Raw genomic sequence first — 16,580 nt, forward strand, 5'->3', positions numbered from 1 at the left:
TGGAGTCCCAAGCCTTCTACCATTTGTCCCTGTCCTGTGAATCTCGTGTGTGGGTGCTCGTAGAGTGGATAGCAGTTTTACACCAGCATTGTAATGTATTCACGATCTAGCTTTACACACATTACCGCTGTGCTGATTTGGGAGGGGGGAAATGCGCCAAAGAACTGACCAACCAACCATCACGTGTGGATCCTGTTTTGTCTAAAATTCATCATTCAATCTCCGTCATCAAAAGTATTGACCAAAAAACTGGTTAGCATCTATCAATGACAACACCACCTTTCGGGATGGTGTGTGAAACAAAATGGTGTGTGTGTGCGTACAAAAATATACATAAATTAATAAATACACAAACCAGGGTATGTTTTGTCTAACACTTTATATATTTCATATGTATACATACACTGACCAAAGTGATTTTTGGCAGTAAAGCTCAATGAACAAAATACTTTCCTCTCAATGTCAGGTGTTGTAACCTGGTTTGTGAGGGTAGTCGATAACGCCCAGATAACAGGAATTATACATACCACACAAATCTGCTGAATGTCAGGTGTGGTAATCAGATTTGTGAGGCTAGCCGATAACCCCCAGATAACACTGGTTTATTTATGTGTGTTAGCTGGATAAACATTTTCTTTACCCACATCATATCCTAGTATGAACTTGTTCCCAGCACTATGATCGCCAACTGACAGCAACATTTAAATGAGAACGATGTATACCTGTATAATACATATCGATGAAGGGGGCACTTGCTGTATGAACAGTACAGTTACAGGATGCTTTACTGTGTGCTGTACACGAATGGAGCTACTACAAATCCTTCAACAGGATGACCGCAACAAAATATCTTACTATAGAAATTTCAATGTCATATTTACAAGTCATAAATATAAAAGTCCAATTCTGAAGGGGTATTTTACACAACTCTGACATCCTCTCTGTCTTTCACTGCCCTTTCTGTACAATGTTGATGGGTGACAGATTTGTCTATGTACAGCATGCAGACTTTTTCTTGCCCTATCTACTGACACGTGATGCACCATTCTTAACAGCTTTATATTCTTGACCTCGTGGAATAAAGTCTCTTAATAATTCTTGCCTACTTAAGATTCGTTTTTCAACACTTAACATGCTAACATTTGCGAACAGATCACTATTACCAGAATCTGCCCCTGGGTGTATTCCTATTTCTCAAAGCTTTAGCCTAACACCTGGGAAAATCTGCTACATAAACTTAGAGGCTACTTTGACCTAATTAGTAAAACTTCAATATTTTCAAAGATTTCTTTTAAGAATTAAATTCCATGACCTATGAGAGAACTTCAACACAATTTTATGATTTCTTAATTAAGTTCTACCCTTTAAGGTGTTTTAATATTTTAATAAAATGGATTCCTGATGTTTTAACTTGACACAGCTAACCAGGTAACACAGGTAACCAGGCTAATGCATGCATCGCTCGACTCCAGTTTCTGTGTTATGATTACAGAATGAAACCCCAAGTTTGGGACAAGGCAATTAGGTAGCTGAGCTAGGGGCAGATAACTCTGGTTGGGAGTCCAGCCTAAAGACCTCTAGCGACAATATTTGCATAGACTAGTTGTATCATTGAATCAGAACAGAATGACTGGTATAATGCCCCCTGCAGGAGAGTCTTCATGTACATATTAAATAAAGCATCTGTATGACGATTTCACTGCTGGGCTGGATAATTTACGCTCCCATTCTAAGCTGCTGGACAGCAGACTGAAGAGTAGGTCAGCTCTAGACAGGCACAGAGGCCAGTCAGCCTTGTCTTCAATAGATAAATTACAAATGAACCAACCCACATCATATATTCCCTTCATTTGCATTTCTCTGATAGATTTTTTTAAACAGATCATTATTAAACATAGCCTTCAGACGATTTCATATTTATCAACATAGAAAATAACTTCTGATGAAAACTTGGCAGGCTGGTCATCATCTACATGCTTGACCCCTAAAATCTGAAAAGAAAACAAAATTGATACGTGGTGAGTATAGATATATCACTACCATATTACATTTAACCTAATTGTGTACACATTATATTACCGTGGTTACACAATTCAGTCGCACTGAAGTCATGTACATGTATTGTTTTCTCTGCAAACCCATGAGGTCCCAGGTTCAAATCATCTTGTCCTGGATCAGTCACCGTGTTCAGCTGAACGAATGACAGGACCTAACTTCACTTCAGCATTACTGCAACCATACTGTGGCGAGTTTTAATTGAATGTATGAATGACTATGGCTTTCTCATGTACCTGATGAAGAGTGATGCTTTAGTGAAAGGACTATGGCTTTCTCAGACACCTGATGAAGAGTGATGGTTTAGTGTGAGCACTATGGCTTTCTCATGTACCTGATGAAGAGTGATGGTTTAGTGTGAGGACTATGGCTTTCTCATGTACCTGATGAAGAGTGATGCTTTAGTGTAAGGACTATGGCTTTCTCAGACACCTGATGAAGAGTGATGGTTTAGTGTGAGCACTATGGCTTTCTCATGTACCTGATGAAGAGTGATGGTTTAGTGTGAGCACTATGGCTTTCTCAGGCACCTGATGAAGAGTGATGGTTTAGTGTAAGAACTATGGCTTTCTCAAGGCACCTGATGAAGAGTGATGGTTTAGTGTAAGGACTATGGCTTTCTCAGGCACCTGATGAAGAGTGATGGTTTAGTGTAAGGACTATGGCTTTCTCATGTACCTGATTAAGAGTGATGGTTTAGTGTGAGCACTATGGCTTTCTCATGTACCTGATTAAGAGTGATGGTTTAGTGTGAGCACTATGGCTTTCTCATGTACCTGATGAGGAGTGATGGTTTAGTGTAAGGACTATGGCTTTCTCAGACACCTGATGAAGAGTGATGGTTTAGTGTGAGCACTATGGCTTTCTCATGTACCTGATGAAGAGTGATGGTTTAGTGTGAGGACTATGGCTTTCTCAGGCACCTGATTAAGAGTGATGGTTTAGTGTGAGCACTATGGCTTTCTCATGTACCTGATGAAGAGTGATGGTTTAGTGTGAGGACTATGGCTTTCTCATGTACCTGATTAAGAGTGATGGTTTAGTGTGAGCACTATGGCTTTCTCATGTACCTGATGAGGAGTGATGGTTTAGTGTAAGGACTATGGCTTTCTCATGTACCTGATGAAGAGTGATGGTTTAGTGTAAGGACTATGGCTTTCTTAGGCACCAGATGAAGAGTGATGGTTTAGTGTGAGCACTATGGCTTTCTCAAGGCACCAGATGAAGAGTGATGGTTTAGTGTGAGCACTATGGCTTTCTCATGTACCTGATGAAGAGTGATGGTTTAGTGTAAGGACTATGGCTTTCTTAGGCACCAGATGAAGAGTGATGGTTTAGTGTGAGGACTATGGCTTTCTCATGTACCTGATTAAGAGTGATGGTTTAGTGTGAGCACTATGGCTTTCTCATGTACCTGATGAGGAGTGATGGTTTAGTGTAAGGACTATGGCTTTCTCATGTACCTGATGAAGAGTGATGGTTTAGTGTAAGGACTATGGCTTTCTTAGGCACCAGATGAAGAGTGATGGTTTAGTGTGAGCACTATGGCTTTCTCAAGGCACCAGATGAAGAGTGATGGTTTAGTGTAAGGACTATGGCTTTCTTAGGCACCAGATGAAGAGTGATGGTTTAGTGTAAGGACTATGGCTTTCTCAGGCACCTGATGAGGAGTGATGGTTTAGTGTAAGGACTATGGCTTTCTTAGGCACCAGATGAAGAGTGATGGTTTAGTGTGAGCACTATGGCTTTCTCAAGGCACCAGATGAAGAGTGATGGTTTAGTGTGAGCACTATGGCTTTCTCATGTACCTGATTAAGAGTGATGGTTTAGTGTAAGGACTATGGCTTTCTCATGTACCTGATTAAGAGTGATGGTTTAGTGTAAGGACTATGGCTTTCTCAGGCACCTGATGAAGAGTGATGGTTTAGTGTGAGCACTATGGCTTTCTCATGTACCTGATTAAGAGTGATGGTTTAGTGTAAGGACTATGGCTTTCTCATGTACCTGATGAAGAGTGATGGTTTAGTGTAAGGACTATGGCTTTCTCAGGCACCTGATGAAGAGTGATGGTTTAGTGTGAGCACTATGGCTTTCTCAAGGCACCAGATGAAGAGTGATGGTTTAGTGTAAGGACTATGGCTTTCTCAGGCACCTGATGAAGAGTGATGGTTTAGTGTGAGCACTATGGCTTTCTCAAGGCACCTGATGAAGAGTGATGGTTTAGTGTAAGGACTATGGCTTTCTCAGGCACCTGATGAAGAGTGATGGTTTAGTGTGAGCACTATGGCTTTCTCGGGCACCTGATGAAGAGTGATGGTTTAGTGTGAGCACTATGGCTTTCTCATGTACCTGATGAAGAGTGATGGTTTAGTGTGAGGACTATGGCTTTCTCAGGCACCTGATGAAGAGTGATGGTTTAGTGTGAGCACTATGGCTTTCTCGGGCACCTGATGAAGAGTGATGGTCTAGTGTAAGGACTATGGCTTTCTCAGGCTCCTGATGAAGCAAGAGTGATGGTTTAGTGTAAGGACTATGGCTTTCTTAGGCACCAGATGAAGAGTGATGGTTTAGTGTAAGGACTATGGCTTTCTCAGGCACCAGATGAAGAGTGATGCTTTAGTGTAAGGACTATGGCTTTCTCAGGCACCTGATGAAGAGTGATGGTTTAGTGTGAGGACTATGGCTTTCTCAGGCACCTGATGAAGAGTGATGGTTTAGTGTGAGGGCTATGGCTTTCTCAGGCACCTGATGAAGAGTGATGGTTTAGTGTAAGGACTATGGCTTTCTTAGGCACCTGATGAAGAGTGATGGTTTAGTGTAAGGACTATGGCTTTCTCAGGCACCTGATGAAGAGTGATGGTTTAGTGTAAGGACTATGGCTTTCTCAGGCACCTGATGAAGAGTGATGGTTTAGTGTGATCACTATGGCTTTCTCCAGGCACTAACTTGACAATTGTCAGAGATGTCAACCATCCCTGAGTAAAGCGTTAAATATCAACCAAAAATATAAATGACTGATACACAACTTAGTTGATACAGCTGTATTTATTTATTTATTTTATTTATTTGACTGGTGTTTTACGCCGTACTCAAGAATATTTCACTTATACAACAGCATCCAGCATTATGGTGGGTGGAAACTGGGCAGAGCCCGGGGGAGAAACCTGCAACAGTCCGCTGGTTGCTGCCAGACCTTCCCACATACGGGTACAGCTGTAAGCACAAGTACTGACCAACGATTCAACAGACAACCAGTTCTGGCAGATACGGCTGTTGTCTGACAGATTAGTCAAGTGGGAAACTGGAGTAGGGTCACACAAACTGCTGGTGTGGAGCTTGAGCAAAGCCAACTTATTCAAACCCACTTAATGGAAGAAAAGGACAACTGTACACACCTCTAGATCACAGTAGGATTTTTTTGAGACAAAGCTGACAGACACAGGGAAGAAATCATCTGGGTGGCCAGGCATACTGAATTCCATACTGCCGGATTTGTTGGAGGAGTCAATGACGGGGTGTGTCCACTCCAGAATGTTCTTACGGCTGTTGTGGTGGTATTCTCCCTCACACTCCCCAACAACAGGTGCTCCTACACCTGACCTACAACACGCACACACCAACACACGTAAGTCATTGGGAAACTATGCTTTACAAATTTATAGCTCTCATCGTTTTCACTGAAATTACCTAACTAAAATTATTTTTTTGACTATTTCAAACATACACAAAAAACAAAAGCAGATTTAGAATCATGAGCCTGAAATACACAGGCATTCATCATAGTTACATAAAAATTTATGAATTCATGTATTTGACCAATGCTGTTTTAAGGGAAATTTTTATTTTTAGTGTCTTTTTCAGATTTTATGTGACTAGTTAAATTATTGCTCTACATGGATATCTAATTTTAGGACCCATCCACTGATCCAAGAGTGTTTCAAGATTTTACTCGAAATCCAATCTTGCCAAGCTAAGAAACTAGAACAATATTTCAAGGAAAAACAGTAAATTTACAAAAATCACTGCCCACAAACGAATAATACTCTGAGCAAGAACAATAAGCTCCCTGCCTTCAGCTGGGAAGCAGGAAGCCTAATAACCTGTGCGGGATTGGAAAAGGATAGTCTTGTGAGGGTCATGTTCTGCTAAAACACAATGAAGAAAACACTCCACAGAGAAAAAGATAACGGCAGGCCAGGCCAGCCGTATCACCTGTCGCTGGTAAACATTTACAGAAGGAGTCTTATGAGTATTTTCTGGACTGAGAATGGTGAATGAGACTTTCACACCTGAGCTGTACCTGAAATCGCGAGGTAGTTCAGATTTCCCTCACACACAGTGGTTACCTCAAGTAGATATATCTACAGCCATATAGACAGCCATGTAGAAAAGCTAGAGGTATACCTATATGGTTAAACAGGGTCTGCCATCTGCTAGGTAGACAGCCTTGTAGAAAAGCTAGAGGTATACCTAAACGGTTAAACAACTAGCAGTGTACCAATGACGAGAGGGTAGACACAGTTACAGCGAGACAGAGTTGCTAGCAGTTTACCACTGACGAGAGGGTAGGCACAGTTACAGCGAGACAGAGTTGCTAGCAGTTTACCACTGACGAGAGGGTAGACACAGTTACAGCGAGACAGAGTTGCTAGCAGTTTACCACTGACGAGAGGGTAGACACAGTTACAGCGAGACAGAGTTGCTAGCAGTTTACCACTGACGAGAGGGTAGACACAGTTTACTCACGGTGTAGGTATTGTGATGACCACATCATTCAGCTCCAAGTCCTCATTCTCCAGCTCATACTCAATGTTTACATCACACCCACTTCCTGCCTCTGACGGCCAGCAGTTTACTGAAAGTGGCAACAAACATGACCTCATTTAATACAAATGTACCACAGAATGGACCTACATCCAATAGGCTATGGGGCAAACTTTGCAATATCACCACATTTATTACAAATCTATAACAGGATGGTGCCACATCAAATAGGTTATGGGACAAAATCACTAAAACTGACATTCGCTGCCTCAGAGAAACATCGAAGCCATTAAAACAAACCACCAATATGAAGGGAGGTAACTCTGCATTAACTGGCTCCGTTAATGATCTTGCCCGAAAATCATAACATTGTCATAGACTGAGCCTCAATTCAAAGTATCATTCCTGACCTTAGTTCTGAACTTAAATCTGAATTTTCAATTTTATCATGAAAGTCTAAGACAACTGTTAGTATAGCAATTCCTCAAAAAAATCAAAGTTTTATCATATAAAAACATTTTGAAGTTAAGACAAGATTTGTGATCACATTTTGTGATCTTGGAGTCATACTTTCTGAGGAACAGGCTAAACTAATGCCAGATTCTCTTCTTCTGAGCTTCAGTGCACATTGACTGAGTATGTCACACACATGGAGACAGTTTAAACTCACTTGAGAGAGGCATGAAGCTTTCGTCTTGTGTCTGAAACCTCCACTTCAGGACACCAATGTCTTGATTTAAGGGGAATGGCTTATCTGGGTTCTTAAGTCCTATCACAGAGGAACTGCCAAACAATTTTTTGTCTATGTTTGGATGAGTCTGCAATGGAAACATACAATTACGTGAACAAAGAAAATAAGGTACTAACCGGATGTCTCATGATCCCCCAAAGCCACTTTGTTCTAACTACAGCTCACTATATACAGATATATGAATATCAAGTACACCTCTCTCCACTTGCCTTATAGGACAGCCAGATTACACATCACAGATAGGAGACACTCACTCACCTGAAGCTGGATACCCTTTGTGTCATTGTTACTGAGCCCTATGCGCACTCTGGCCATCTTGTCCTCTGAAATCTTCAAGGTTATCAGCCCGTGCACCTCTAGGTTCTGAAGGCCGCCATCTCGTCCAGCTGACACGCTGATCTTCTCCTCCACCCGGATGTGTATGCTAACAGAGGACAAACAACAACACTCAACGTAACACAACCTACTTTTCATTATTATTACAAATGCATTAAAACAAGGTGATAAAGCTCATCAAAAGGGGAGTGCAAATGCTGAGTGGAAAACTACAATCTCACAAGACAGAATTCAAATTAGTTTCCCCAGGGAGCTAAATGGTGAGTCCATTTCAACCAAAAGCTCAAAGATATAATTCCCCATTACCACAGCTTTGTAATGTTTGATGTTAAAATGAAGTGTAAGAGAAACTGTACATGGCAGCCTACCTGTCCTGATTGACCTGTGGTGTGGATGCTTTAGCGACTGCACTGGGCATTGAGGACTTAGCCGATACCACTTCTGTAACACACAGCAGACAAAGGCATAAGTCACAGTAGACCAACAGCCTCTTGTGCTCACTTCACACATAGAACAGCCAAATACTTCACCTACTACCCACAGATGTGTAAACACAAATCAAATACATCAACACAGCCAAAGAGTTTACTTTAATCATGATACAAGCACTTGTAGTTCATAATGATTAGGCTGACCTTAGGCAACCATCACATGAAGAATTCTTAACAAATACTTAATTGAAAGGGTGGAGGATATAACAGTCACAAGGAAAAGATAAGTAAACCAAATTCTGAAGAGAAAGCAGCCTACTTTGACCCTCTGACTCCAGCTGTTTGAGGAAAACGTCTTCATCTTTCTTCTTGGGAAACAACTGCATGCCTTTCTTGGGACCAGTGGATTTACTGTCAGAAATCAATATCACAAAAATTAGCATCTTATCTGCTTTGTTCATTGAACCTCCTCAAAAACATTGTTATGACCGTATCACAGTTAGGTCACTTTAGGTCATTCAGAAAATAAATCTTGATTCCTTTTTGACACAAAACTATTCTTTCTTTAACAACAGAAGAAAGTCTCAACAACAGTTTCATTCAGACATTTTTAAACTCCTCTACACTTTCCATGTATCTTGACAGGGTAATACTTTGTACTAGATAGACGGAGTATTAGGACTGGGACCTGGGGTAACACTTGCTGTATGTACTAATGCCAGCTGGGCCAGATCCATGACTGACAACTCTGGGTTTTTACACACACCTGGGTGCTGAGTATGAGGCCTTGGTTGGTTCTGGCAGAGAAGACTCGATGATGGCTGAGTCTGATCTGCCCCCCACAGAGCTGTTGCCAAACCCTCGGTAGTTAGAGCCAGATCCGCCATGTCGTGACATCTCCCTTCTCTGCTGCTGGAGCTCTTTAGCCTTACGCTTCATGTTCTCCTTCGCTTCTTTCTCTTGTGTCTGAATAAAAAAAAAAAAAAATAAAATCAAAAAAGGGGAGTGATTACAAAAATTTGTTGTTTGGTCTGAGAATAATGGAAAACAAACGAAAGTGCTTCATTAGTGAAAATCCAAAATTTTAAGCTTAAAATACTTATGATAAGCAAGCAAAGGCCCCTGCTCAATACTGCCGAAAGCCACGCTTCTTTACATGGGATACACCATATCATGGAAGAATTTTCTGGCAAATCTTAAGAATGGCTTCAATGCCAGTAAAACCATTCAGTTCGTGTTCTGAGCATCTACACTGAAAAGAGCCCTGATGGGTCCACTGACCTGTCTAACTGCCAGGAACACTTTCTCTTCATGAGAGTCCATTTCAGTGAAGGTCTTGATCTGTGCAAGGTTAACATTTTCCCTGTACCCAAGGGCCACGATCTCATCAAAGGCGAATATTAGAGGGAATGACTGGTCCACGATGTCAGACTCATCCAGATTCCTGCAGTATTCGGGAATCTGTAGCGGTACAAATACATATTGTAAATCTAATCATATCTCCCATCACTGTAACAATAAATCAAGATTACAGGAAACCAAACTTTTCAGAATTAGAAAGTCCACAGCATATTTAAAATTTGAAAGATATGGCTTAAATGCTTTTAAAAAGTTAAATAAAAGTTCAATCAGAATCCTGCCACCTACACATTTCTTGGGCAGATTGCAATGCTTGACACATTTCTAGTGCAGACTACAACGTCATACACATATCTAGGGCAGACTACAACACCTGACACATATCTAGGGTAGACTACAACGTCATACACATATCTAGGGCAGACTACAACACCTGACACATATCTAGGGTAGACTACAACGTCATACACATATCTAGGGCAGACTACAACACCTGACACATATCTAGGGTAGACTACAACGTCATACACATATCTAGGGCAGACTACAACGCTTGACACATTTCTAGGGTAGACTACAATGCTTGATTACGCTTGACACATCTCTAGTGCAGACTACAACGCCTGACACATATCTAGGGCGGACTGCAACACCTGACACATATCTAGGGCAGACTACAACGTCATACACATATCTAGGGCAGACTACAACGTCATACACATATCTAGGGCAGACTACAACGTCATACACATATCTAGGGCAGACTACAACGTCATACACATATCTAGGGCAGACTACAACGCTTGACACATTTCTAGGGTAGACTACAATGCTTGACAACGCTTGACACATTTCTAGTGCAGACTACAACGCCTGACACATATCTAGGGCAGACTGCAACACCTGACACATATCTAGGGCAGACTACAACGCTTGACACATATCTAGGGCAGACTACAACACCTGACACATATCTAGGGTAGACTACAACGTCATACACATATCTAGGGCAGACTACAACACCTGACACATATCTAGGGTAGACTACAACGTCATACACATATCTAGGGCAGACTACAACGCTTGACACATTTCTAGGGTAGACTACAATGCTTGACAACGCTTGACACATCTCTAGTGCAGACTACAACGCCTGACACCTATCTAGGGCAGACTGCAACACCTGACACATATCTAGGGCAGACTACAACGTCATACACATATCTAGGGCAGACTACAACGTCATACACATATCTAGGGCAGACTACAACGCTTGACACATTTCTAGGGTAGACTACAACGCCTGACATATCTAGGGCAGACTACAACGCTTGACACATTTCTAGGGTAGACTACAACGCTTGACACATATCTAGGGTAGACAACACCTGACACATATCTAGGGCAGACATCAAGGCTTAACACATATCTAGGGCAGACTACAACACCTGATATTTCTAGGGCAAACTACAACACCTGACACGTATCTAGGGCAGACTACAATGCTTGACACATATCTAGGGCAGACATCAACACCTGACACATATCTAGGACAGACATCAATGCTTGACACATCTCTAGGGCAGACATCAACACCTGACACTTATCTAGGACAGACATCAACGCCTGACACATTTCTAGGGCAAACTACAACACCTTACACATATCTAGGGCAGACATCAACGCCTGACACATATCTAGGGCAAACAACAACACCTGACACACATTTAGGGAGACATCAACGCTTGACACATATCTAGGGCAGACAACACCTGACACATATCTAGGGCAGACATCAACGCTTGACACATATCTAGGGCAGACATCAACACCTGACACATATCTAGGGCAGACATCAACACTTGACACATATCTAGGGCAGACATCAACACCTGACACATATCTAGGGCAGACATCAACACCTGACACATACATGGGCAGACATCAACGCTTGACACATATCTAGGGCAGACATCAACACCTGACACATATCTAGGGCAGACATCAACACCTGACACATATCTAGGGCAGACATCAACACCTGATACATATCTAGGGCAAACTACAACACCTGACACATATCTAGGGCAGACATCAACGCTTGACACATATCTAGGGCAGACATCAACACCTGACACATATCTAGGGCAGACATCAACACTTGACACATATCTAGGGCAGACATCAACACCTGATATATATCTAGGGCAAACTACAACACCTGACACGTATCTAGGGCAAACATCAACGCTTGATACATTTCTAGGGCAAACTACAACGCCTAACACAGATCAAGGGCAGACATCAATGCCTGACACATATCTAGGGCAGACATCAATGCTTGACACATTTATTAAATACTCTGGATTAAGTTTATAACCTTATCCCATGAAACGAAAATAATATCTTTTTTAAAAAAAATGTTTCCAAGTCAAATACATACACAACTCAGTTTGAAACCCATGTGTGATTAATGATACACGTGATATCATCAATAGTTTTATGAGAAAAGCTATCTTTAGAACAACTTAAAAATGTCTACAATCACAACAAAAATATTTCAGCTTGTGAGTCCAACAAATGTTGCAAGGCACAAGAAGTGCTTAGATCTTACTCACCACACGTGCAAAGAGCCGGAGCGTTTCTAAATCTTCTAAGATGTTGCTAGCTTTTGTGGTGATTAATAGCATGTAGAGTTTCTCAATGGGCTGATACACATATCTAACACTTTCTGTCTCGACAAATGTGTGTTGTTTGCCAGTGCCCATCAGTTTGGGAAATGCTGCCAGGAGTCCTTCTATCCTGGCCCTGCTCATCTCCACGAACTGACGGGAAATGATAGCTGTCAAAGAAAAACACAGACTGCAGCTTAGTCTTTATGCTATACCTGTAAGAACTTCATAACATACAAACAAATGCAATTCTCACATGACTTGTTTATGGAAACATGCATTTCAACTGACAGACAATTACTGAAATGTAGGTATTTAAAAAAGGTATCTGTGCAAGCCTCAAAAACTTGTTATAAATTCTTTTATATGACAAGCACTTGTAAAAACTGAATGATGACTTTATGCCATATCAAAACTATTCCAGTTCATCACCAAAACCCCAGGAACCAGGGGCATATAGTGTGAGAATGGTAACTTCCAAAATGAAAATGTATGTATGTGATTTAATTTCCAGCACGTTCATGTTGGATGCTTGCCCTGAAGGTCATATGTATGCATGTATGTACATGTAGTTTACCACTTACCTTTCCCTGCTTTGTTGCATATTGCTGCAGCAAGCAAAACCTGAAGAGAGAAGAAAAAGATTTATAAAGCAACATAACAAGACACGCATCAGATGTACATCTGTAAGGTGTTCCCCCTTTCAAGCACATCCAATCATGTGTAGATATACAAATGCAGAATCCATGTCACTTCTTCATCCTTAATTTAATAACAATCTTTGGTCTAACATTCCATGACTTCTTCTTGTCAAATCCAGTAACTTGAATGCTATGCATGCTGCTACAAGTTGTCCTCATGGCCTTACCATACATGAAAAGTGAAAATATTTTCCTCATTTATCCTTTTACCTTGCGGTATCTTACAACTGGCTTCCCTTTCAGGGCCATCAAATCGGTAGCCAGTTCTGGGAACAGAATTATCAGTCTCCAAGATGGCAGCCAACCACTCTATTAGTTATATGACAACCTTCCAGGGGTATACGGATAGATATTAGACTGAGGTTGGTAATATTTTTCCAAGGAGAAAAAGGAGGAAAAATATTTACAAATGAACACAAGTATCTACTGGTATACTCCTGGAACTTCATCACATAACGAATTTATGATCATAAAGAGCATTTTTGAGACATAAAACTGAGAAAAACTGGTACTAACTAGGCCAGGCCAACTGCTTACCCAGAGTTGTCTCCCTTTGTAATTTTCTTTGGGCAATGAAATAAAATCTTTAAATTTTTATAGTCCGTTTATTGAAGTTCAGTGCCTTCTGACTTCGAAAGAGGTTGTAATCATTGTCATTTTCTATTAATATTATTGTTCCATGACTGTATCGTACAGTTATTGAAGGTCACAGCTATCATATGTTTGGGTTGGTGGCAGTGGAGCTACGACATCATAGTCACTAATCAGCTGATTTAGGTCAGAAATTAAATGAAACTCGCGAAGAAGACAACAGGATACTGTGATGGATGTTATTCTGGCAATTCTGATTTAAAAAAGAGAAGATACTGATTTGGATAATGATGTCGGTGGCACAGCACTCAGTAGGGGAAATCTCTGCACTCAACACTCAGTCTTTGCCCATGTCAAATTCTCTCATTCACGACCAACGTGGTGCCGTTGTGATCACCCGGCATCAAGATTTATTTTCTGAATGACCGGGACGAAATCGATTGATTTGTGTCGGGAGACGGTAGCTTCTGGACAGTGATTTAACTACATGTAAGAATGACGAAGACATTCAAAACATAAAGGTTTATGTACTCTTATTTTTTTCAGGCTACATACCAAGGCAAAAGCGCCCTAGGCTTTTCATAATGGTAGGAACAAAAATTACTGCAGCATGCTCATTAGATTTTTTTTTTGTATTTCCGGAATAACACTTGCCCATTTTCCCATATTCCTGTCATTAGAGCGAGACTTGTTTAAGCAAAGTTGCCTCCCTTTTTCTTTACAGTTTGTATCTGCATGTATCGCCTTGACCACGAGGATATATAAAAACTGATGTACCCCCGGAGTACCATCATATTCGTTCTGGTATGTTTGGCATTTGATGAAATCAATGGAATTTTCTCTGAATGGTGATAATGTCACATATCCGCATACACACTTCTTTTCATCATTTGGGAGGTCAACATGAAAATGTGGTACCAATTTCATGCCCACTATAGTGAGAGAAATACAGGCATAACCTTACAGGTACAATTTGCCTCTTAGCGATGGACTTATCCCAGCAATCCCAGCAGTGAGTGTCGTCAGAGGGCTACATGTTCTGACGACACACTCGTCAACCAATGATGAGCATAAATGTGCTAATCCACTTTTTATGCTGAAATCAGCTATTGCTGTTAGCAGTATGAAGTACTGAGTGTTGTAGCCCTGGATGTCAGCAAGTTCCAACTTCTCTGCTCACTTCATAAAGATGGCCGCCAATCAAATACCCTATCGGGGTTCCTGGGACACGTGCCCATTGTTTGCAATCGCACAGCGCGGGAAACGGCCGCCACTTTGACCAATTGGATTCGCTGAATGAGCTCGCTGAAATATGGGTCGATATTTACCTCTGGGATGATCAACTGCTTGGATTGTAAAAGTCAGGTGGCCTCAGACCTTAAAACATTGTAAAGGAGTAACTGGACAGGACGGGGAGGTTAGTAGGCTAAATGACTGTTATCATCCAGGGCTATGGGTGCTGTAGGTCTTTCATGTCTGAATTCTGAGATTATTCTTGTAAAATACAAACTACAACAGCACATCGAATACATTAAACGCTTATCAGTGTCTGCATCATCAATAAAAACGTTTGATCAAAATCGTATGGTAGTGATGTTACAAGCCAAATCAATTCGAAGAACTCAACATCGCTATCAATGGCATCTCAATGTTTAGAAATAAAGTCCTGATGAATGCAAGAATTGTAAGAAAATGACAACAGGAACAGTTCTATTGGGAACAAAACTCAAAGCGATCAAGGCATGCTGGTGTCATTCGTAATCTGTCAAATTTACTATCTAATATTTTCATGAAGACATTTCAATCTAGTTTGCAAACAGACTGCCTCTTTAGAAAGCTTTGCTTTATAATGAGAAACGAATATACCAAAGCTATCGAAACAAAAAAAATCAAAATGTTAGACAAACCATGCTGAGGGTGTTTGGTCAAGCAGAGACCAGGCAGTGGAAATAAACGTGGCTATTTCAGCAAGTACGATTTCCTTCCAAGATGGCACAAGCCACGTCGATGCCGGTGTATCCTTGCGCCTTGCACTACACGTGCATTTAAATAGTGTTTATAGTTAAACGTTGCATTTCGAACAATTCTAGACATCAACAATAAAATTTAGCTACACAAATCAAACTGTATAATGTTTTTATATATTAAAAAATCATTTTCTTTCGGACTACTTATTATAGAGTGATCAGGTTTCCGGAAGTGGTGATGTTGTAAATAACCCTGAGCTGGAAAATTAGAATTGCTTTAACATCCTGACCAAAAAAAAAAGGAAGCATTTTATTTTAACTCTTAAATGAGATATAATTATCAGGTTAGTGTTTTCATGTTTTCTGCCGACACATCTTCCCAACCATTCTTCCGGACGAGAAATGGCGGAAGTGGCCACAAAACAGGTGCGAGCTTACACAAAGTATGTCACCGTTGATGACAAACAGCTATTGTTCTTATCGTATATTGGCTAGTCCTTGATTGCACTTATCTTCCAAAAAATCAGAATTATCTGTGATTATGACAACAAGTACCGGTTGTAATTCCAGTGCAATGTTGTGATCTGTGTTCATGCATCATTAACGGCAAACTTGTGTGAATGTGACAAGTGTGAAGTGATACGAGAAGCTTATGTAGTTACGATGCGGGTATCACCGGTGACTCAGGCAGAGACAAGAGAACCGGCGTCCGGATAGCATGAGAGCTAAAGCAACACATTTACTGACTCTGGAGGAACAAATGGCACAGTGAATTCAACAGAGCTCAACATCATTGTCCTTATGCTTTGTGGCGCAGATACCGGTACAGCGGTCGTGCATGCATGACGGAAACAGTTTTAATTAAAAATACGTGTATATGCATGATGATATGTATGTGTATAAAAGGCAATGGATCCATAGGTTCTCTGCCCAGATTATTGACTGTGATGTTG

At 40.9% G+C, this 16,580-nt stretch overlaps 1 protein-coding gene across 1 annotated transcript; it reads right to left on the reverse strand.

Moving 5' to 3' along the window:
- Window positions 1-362: 362 nt before the first annotated feature.
- On the reverse strand, window positions 363-15,667 carry LOC135462161 (coatomer subunit delta-like). Its single transcript, XM_064739538.1, has 12 exons — window positions 15,568-15,667; window positions 12,953-12,992; window positions 12,315-12,538; window positions 9,619-9,798; window positions 9,104-9,303; window positions 8,657-8,748; window positions 8,275-8,347; window positions 7,829-7,994; window positions 7,490-7,637; window positions 6,802-6,910; window positions 5,451-5,655; window positions 363-1,991 (listed from the first exon to the last, which is right to left on the reverse strand). The coding sequence occupies exons 1-12, from the start codon at window positions 15,568-15,570 to the stop codon at window positions 1,902-1,904; spliced, it is 1,530 nt and encodes a 509-aa protein (XP_064595608.1). The 5' UTR covers window positions 15,571-15,667; the 3' UTR covers window positions 363-1,901.
- Window positions 15,668-16,580: the final 913 nt, after the last annotated feature.

This window comes from Liolophura sinensis, chromosome 1 (genome assembly GCF_032854445.1).
Source record: "Liolophura sinensis isolate JHLJ2023 chromosome 1, CUHK_Ljap_v2, whole genome shotgun sequence".
NCBI classification, from domain to species: Eukaryota; Metazoa; Mollusca; class Polyplacophora; order Chitonida; family Chitonidae; genus Liolophura; species Liolophura sinensis.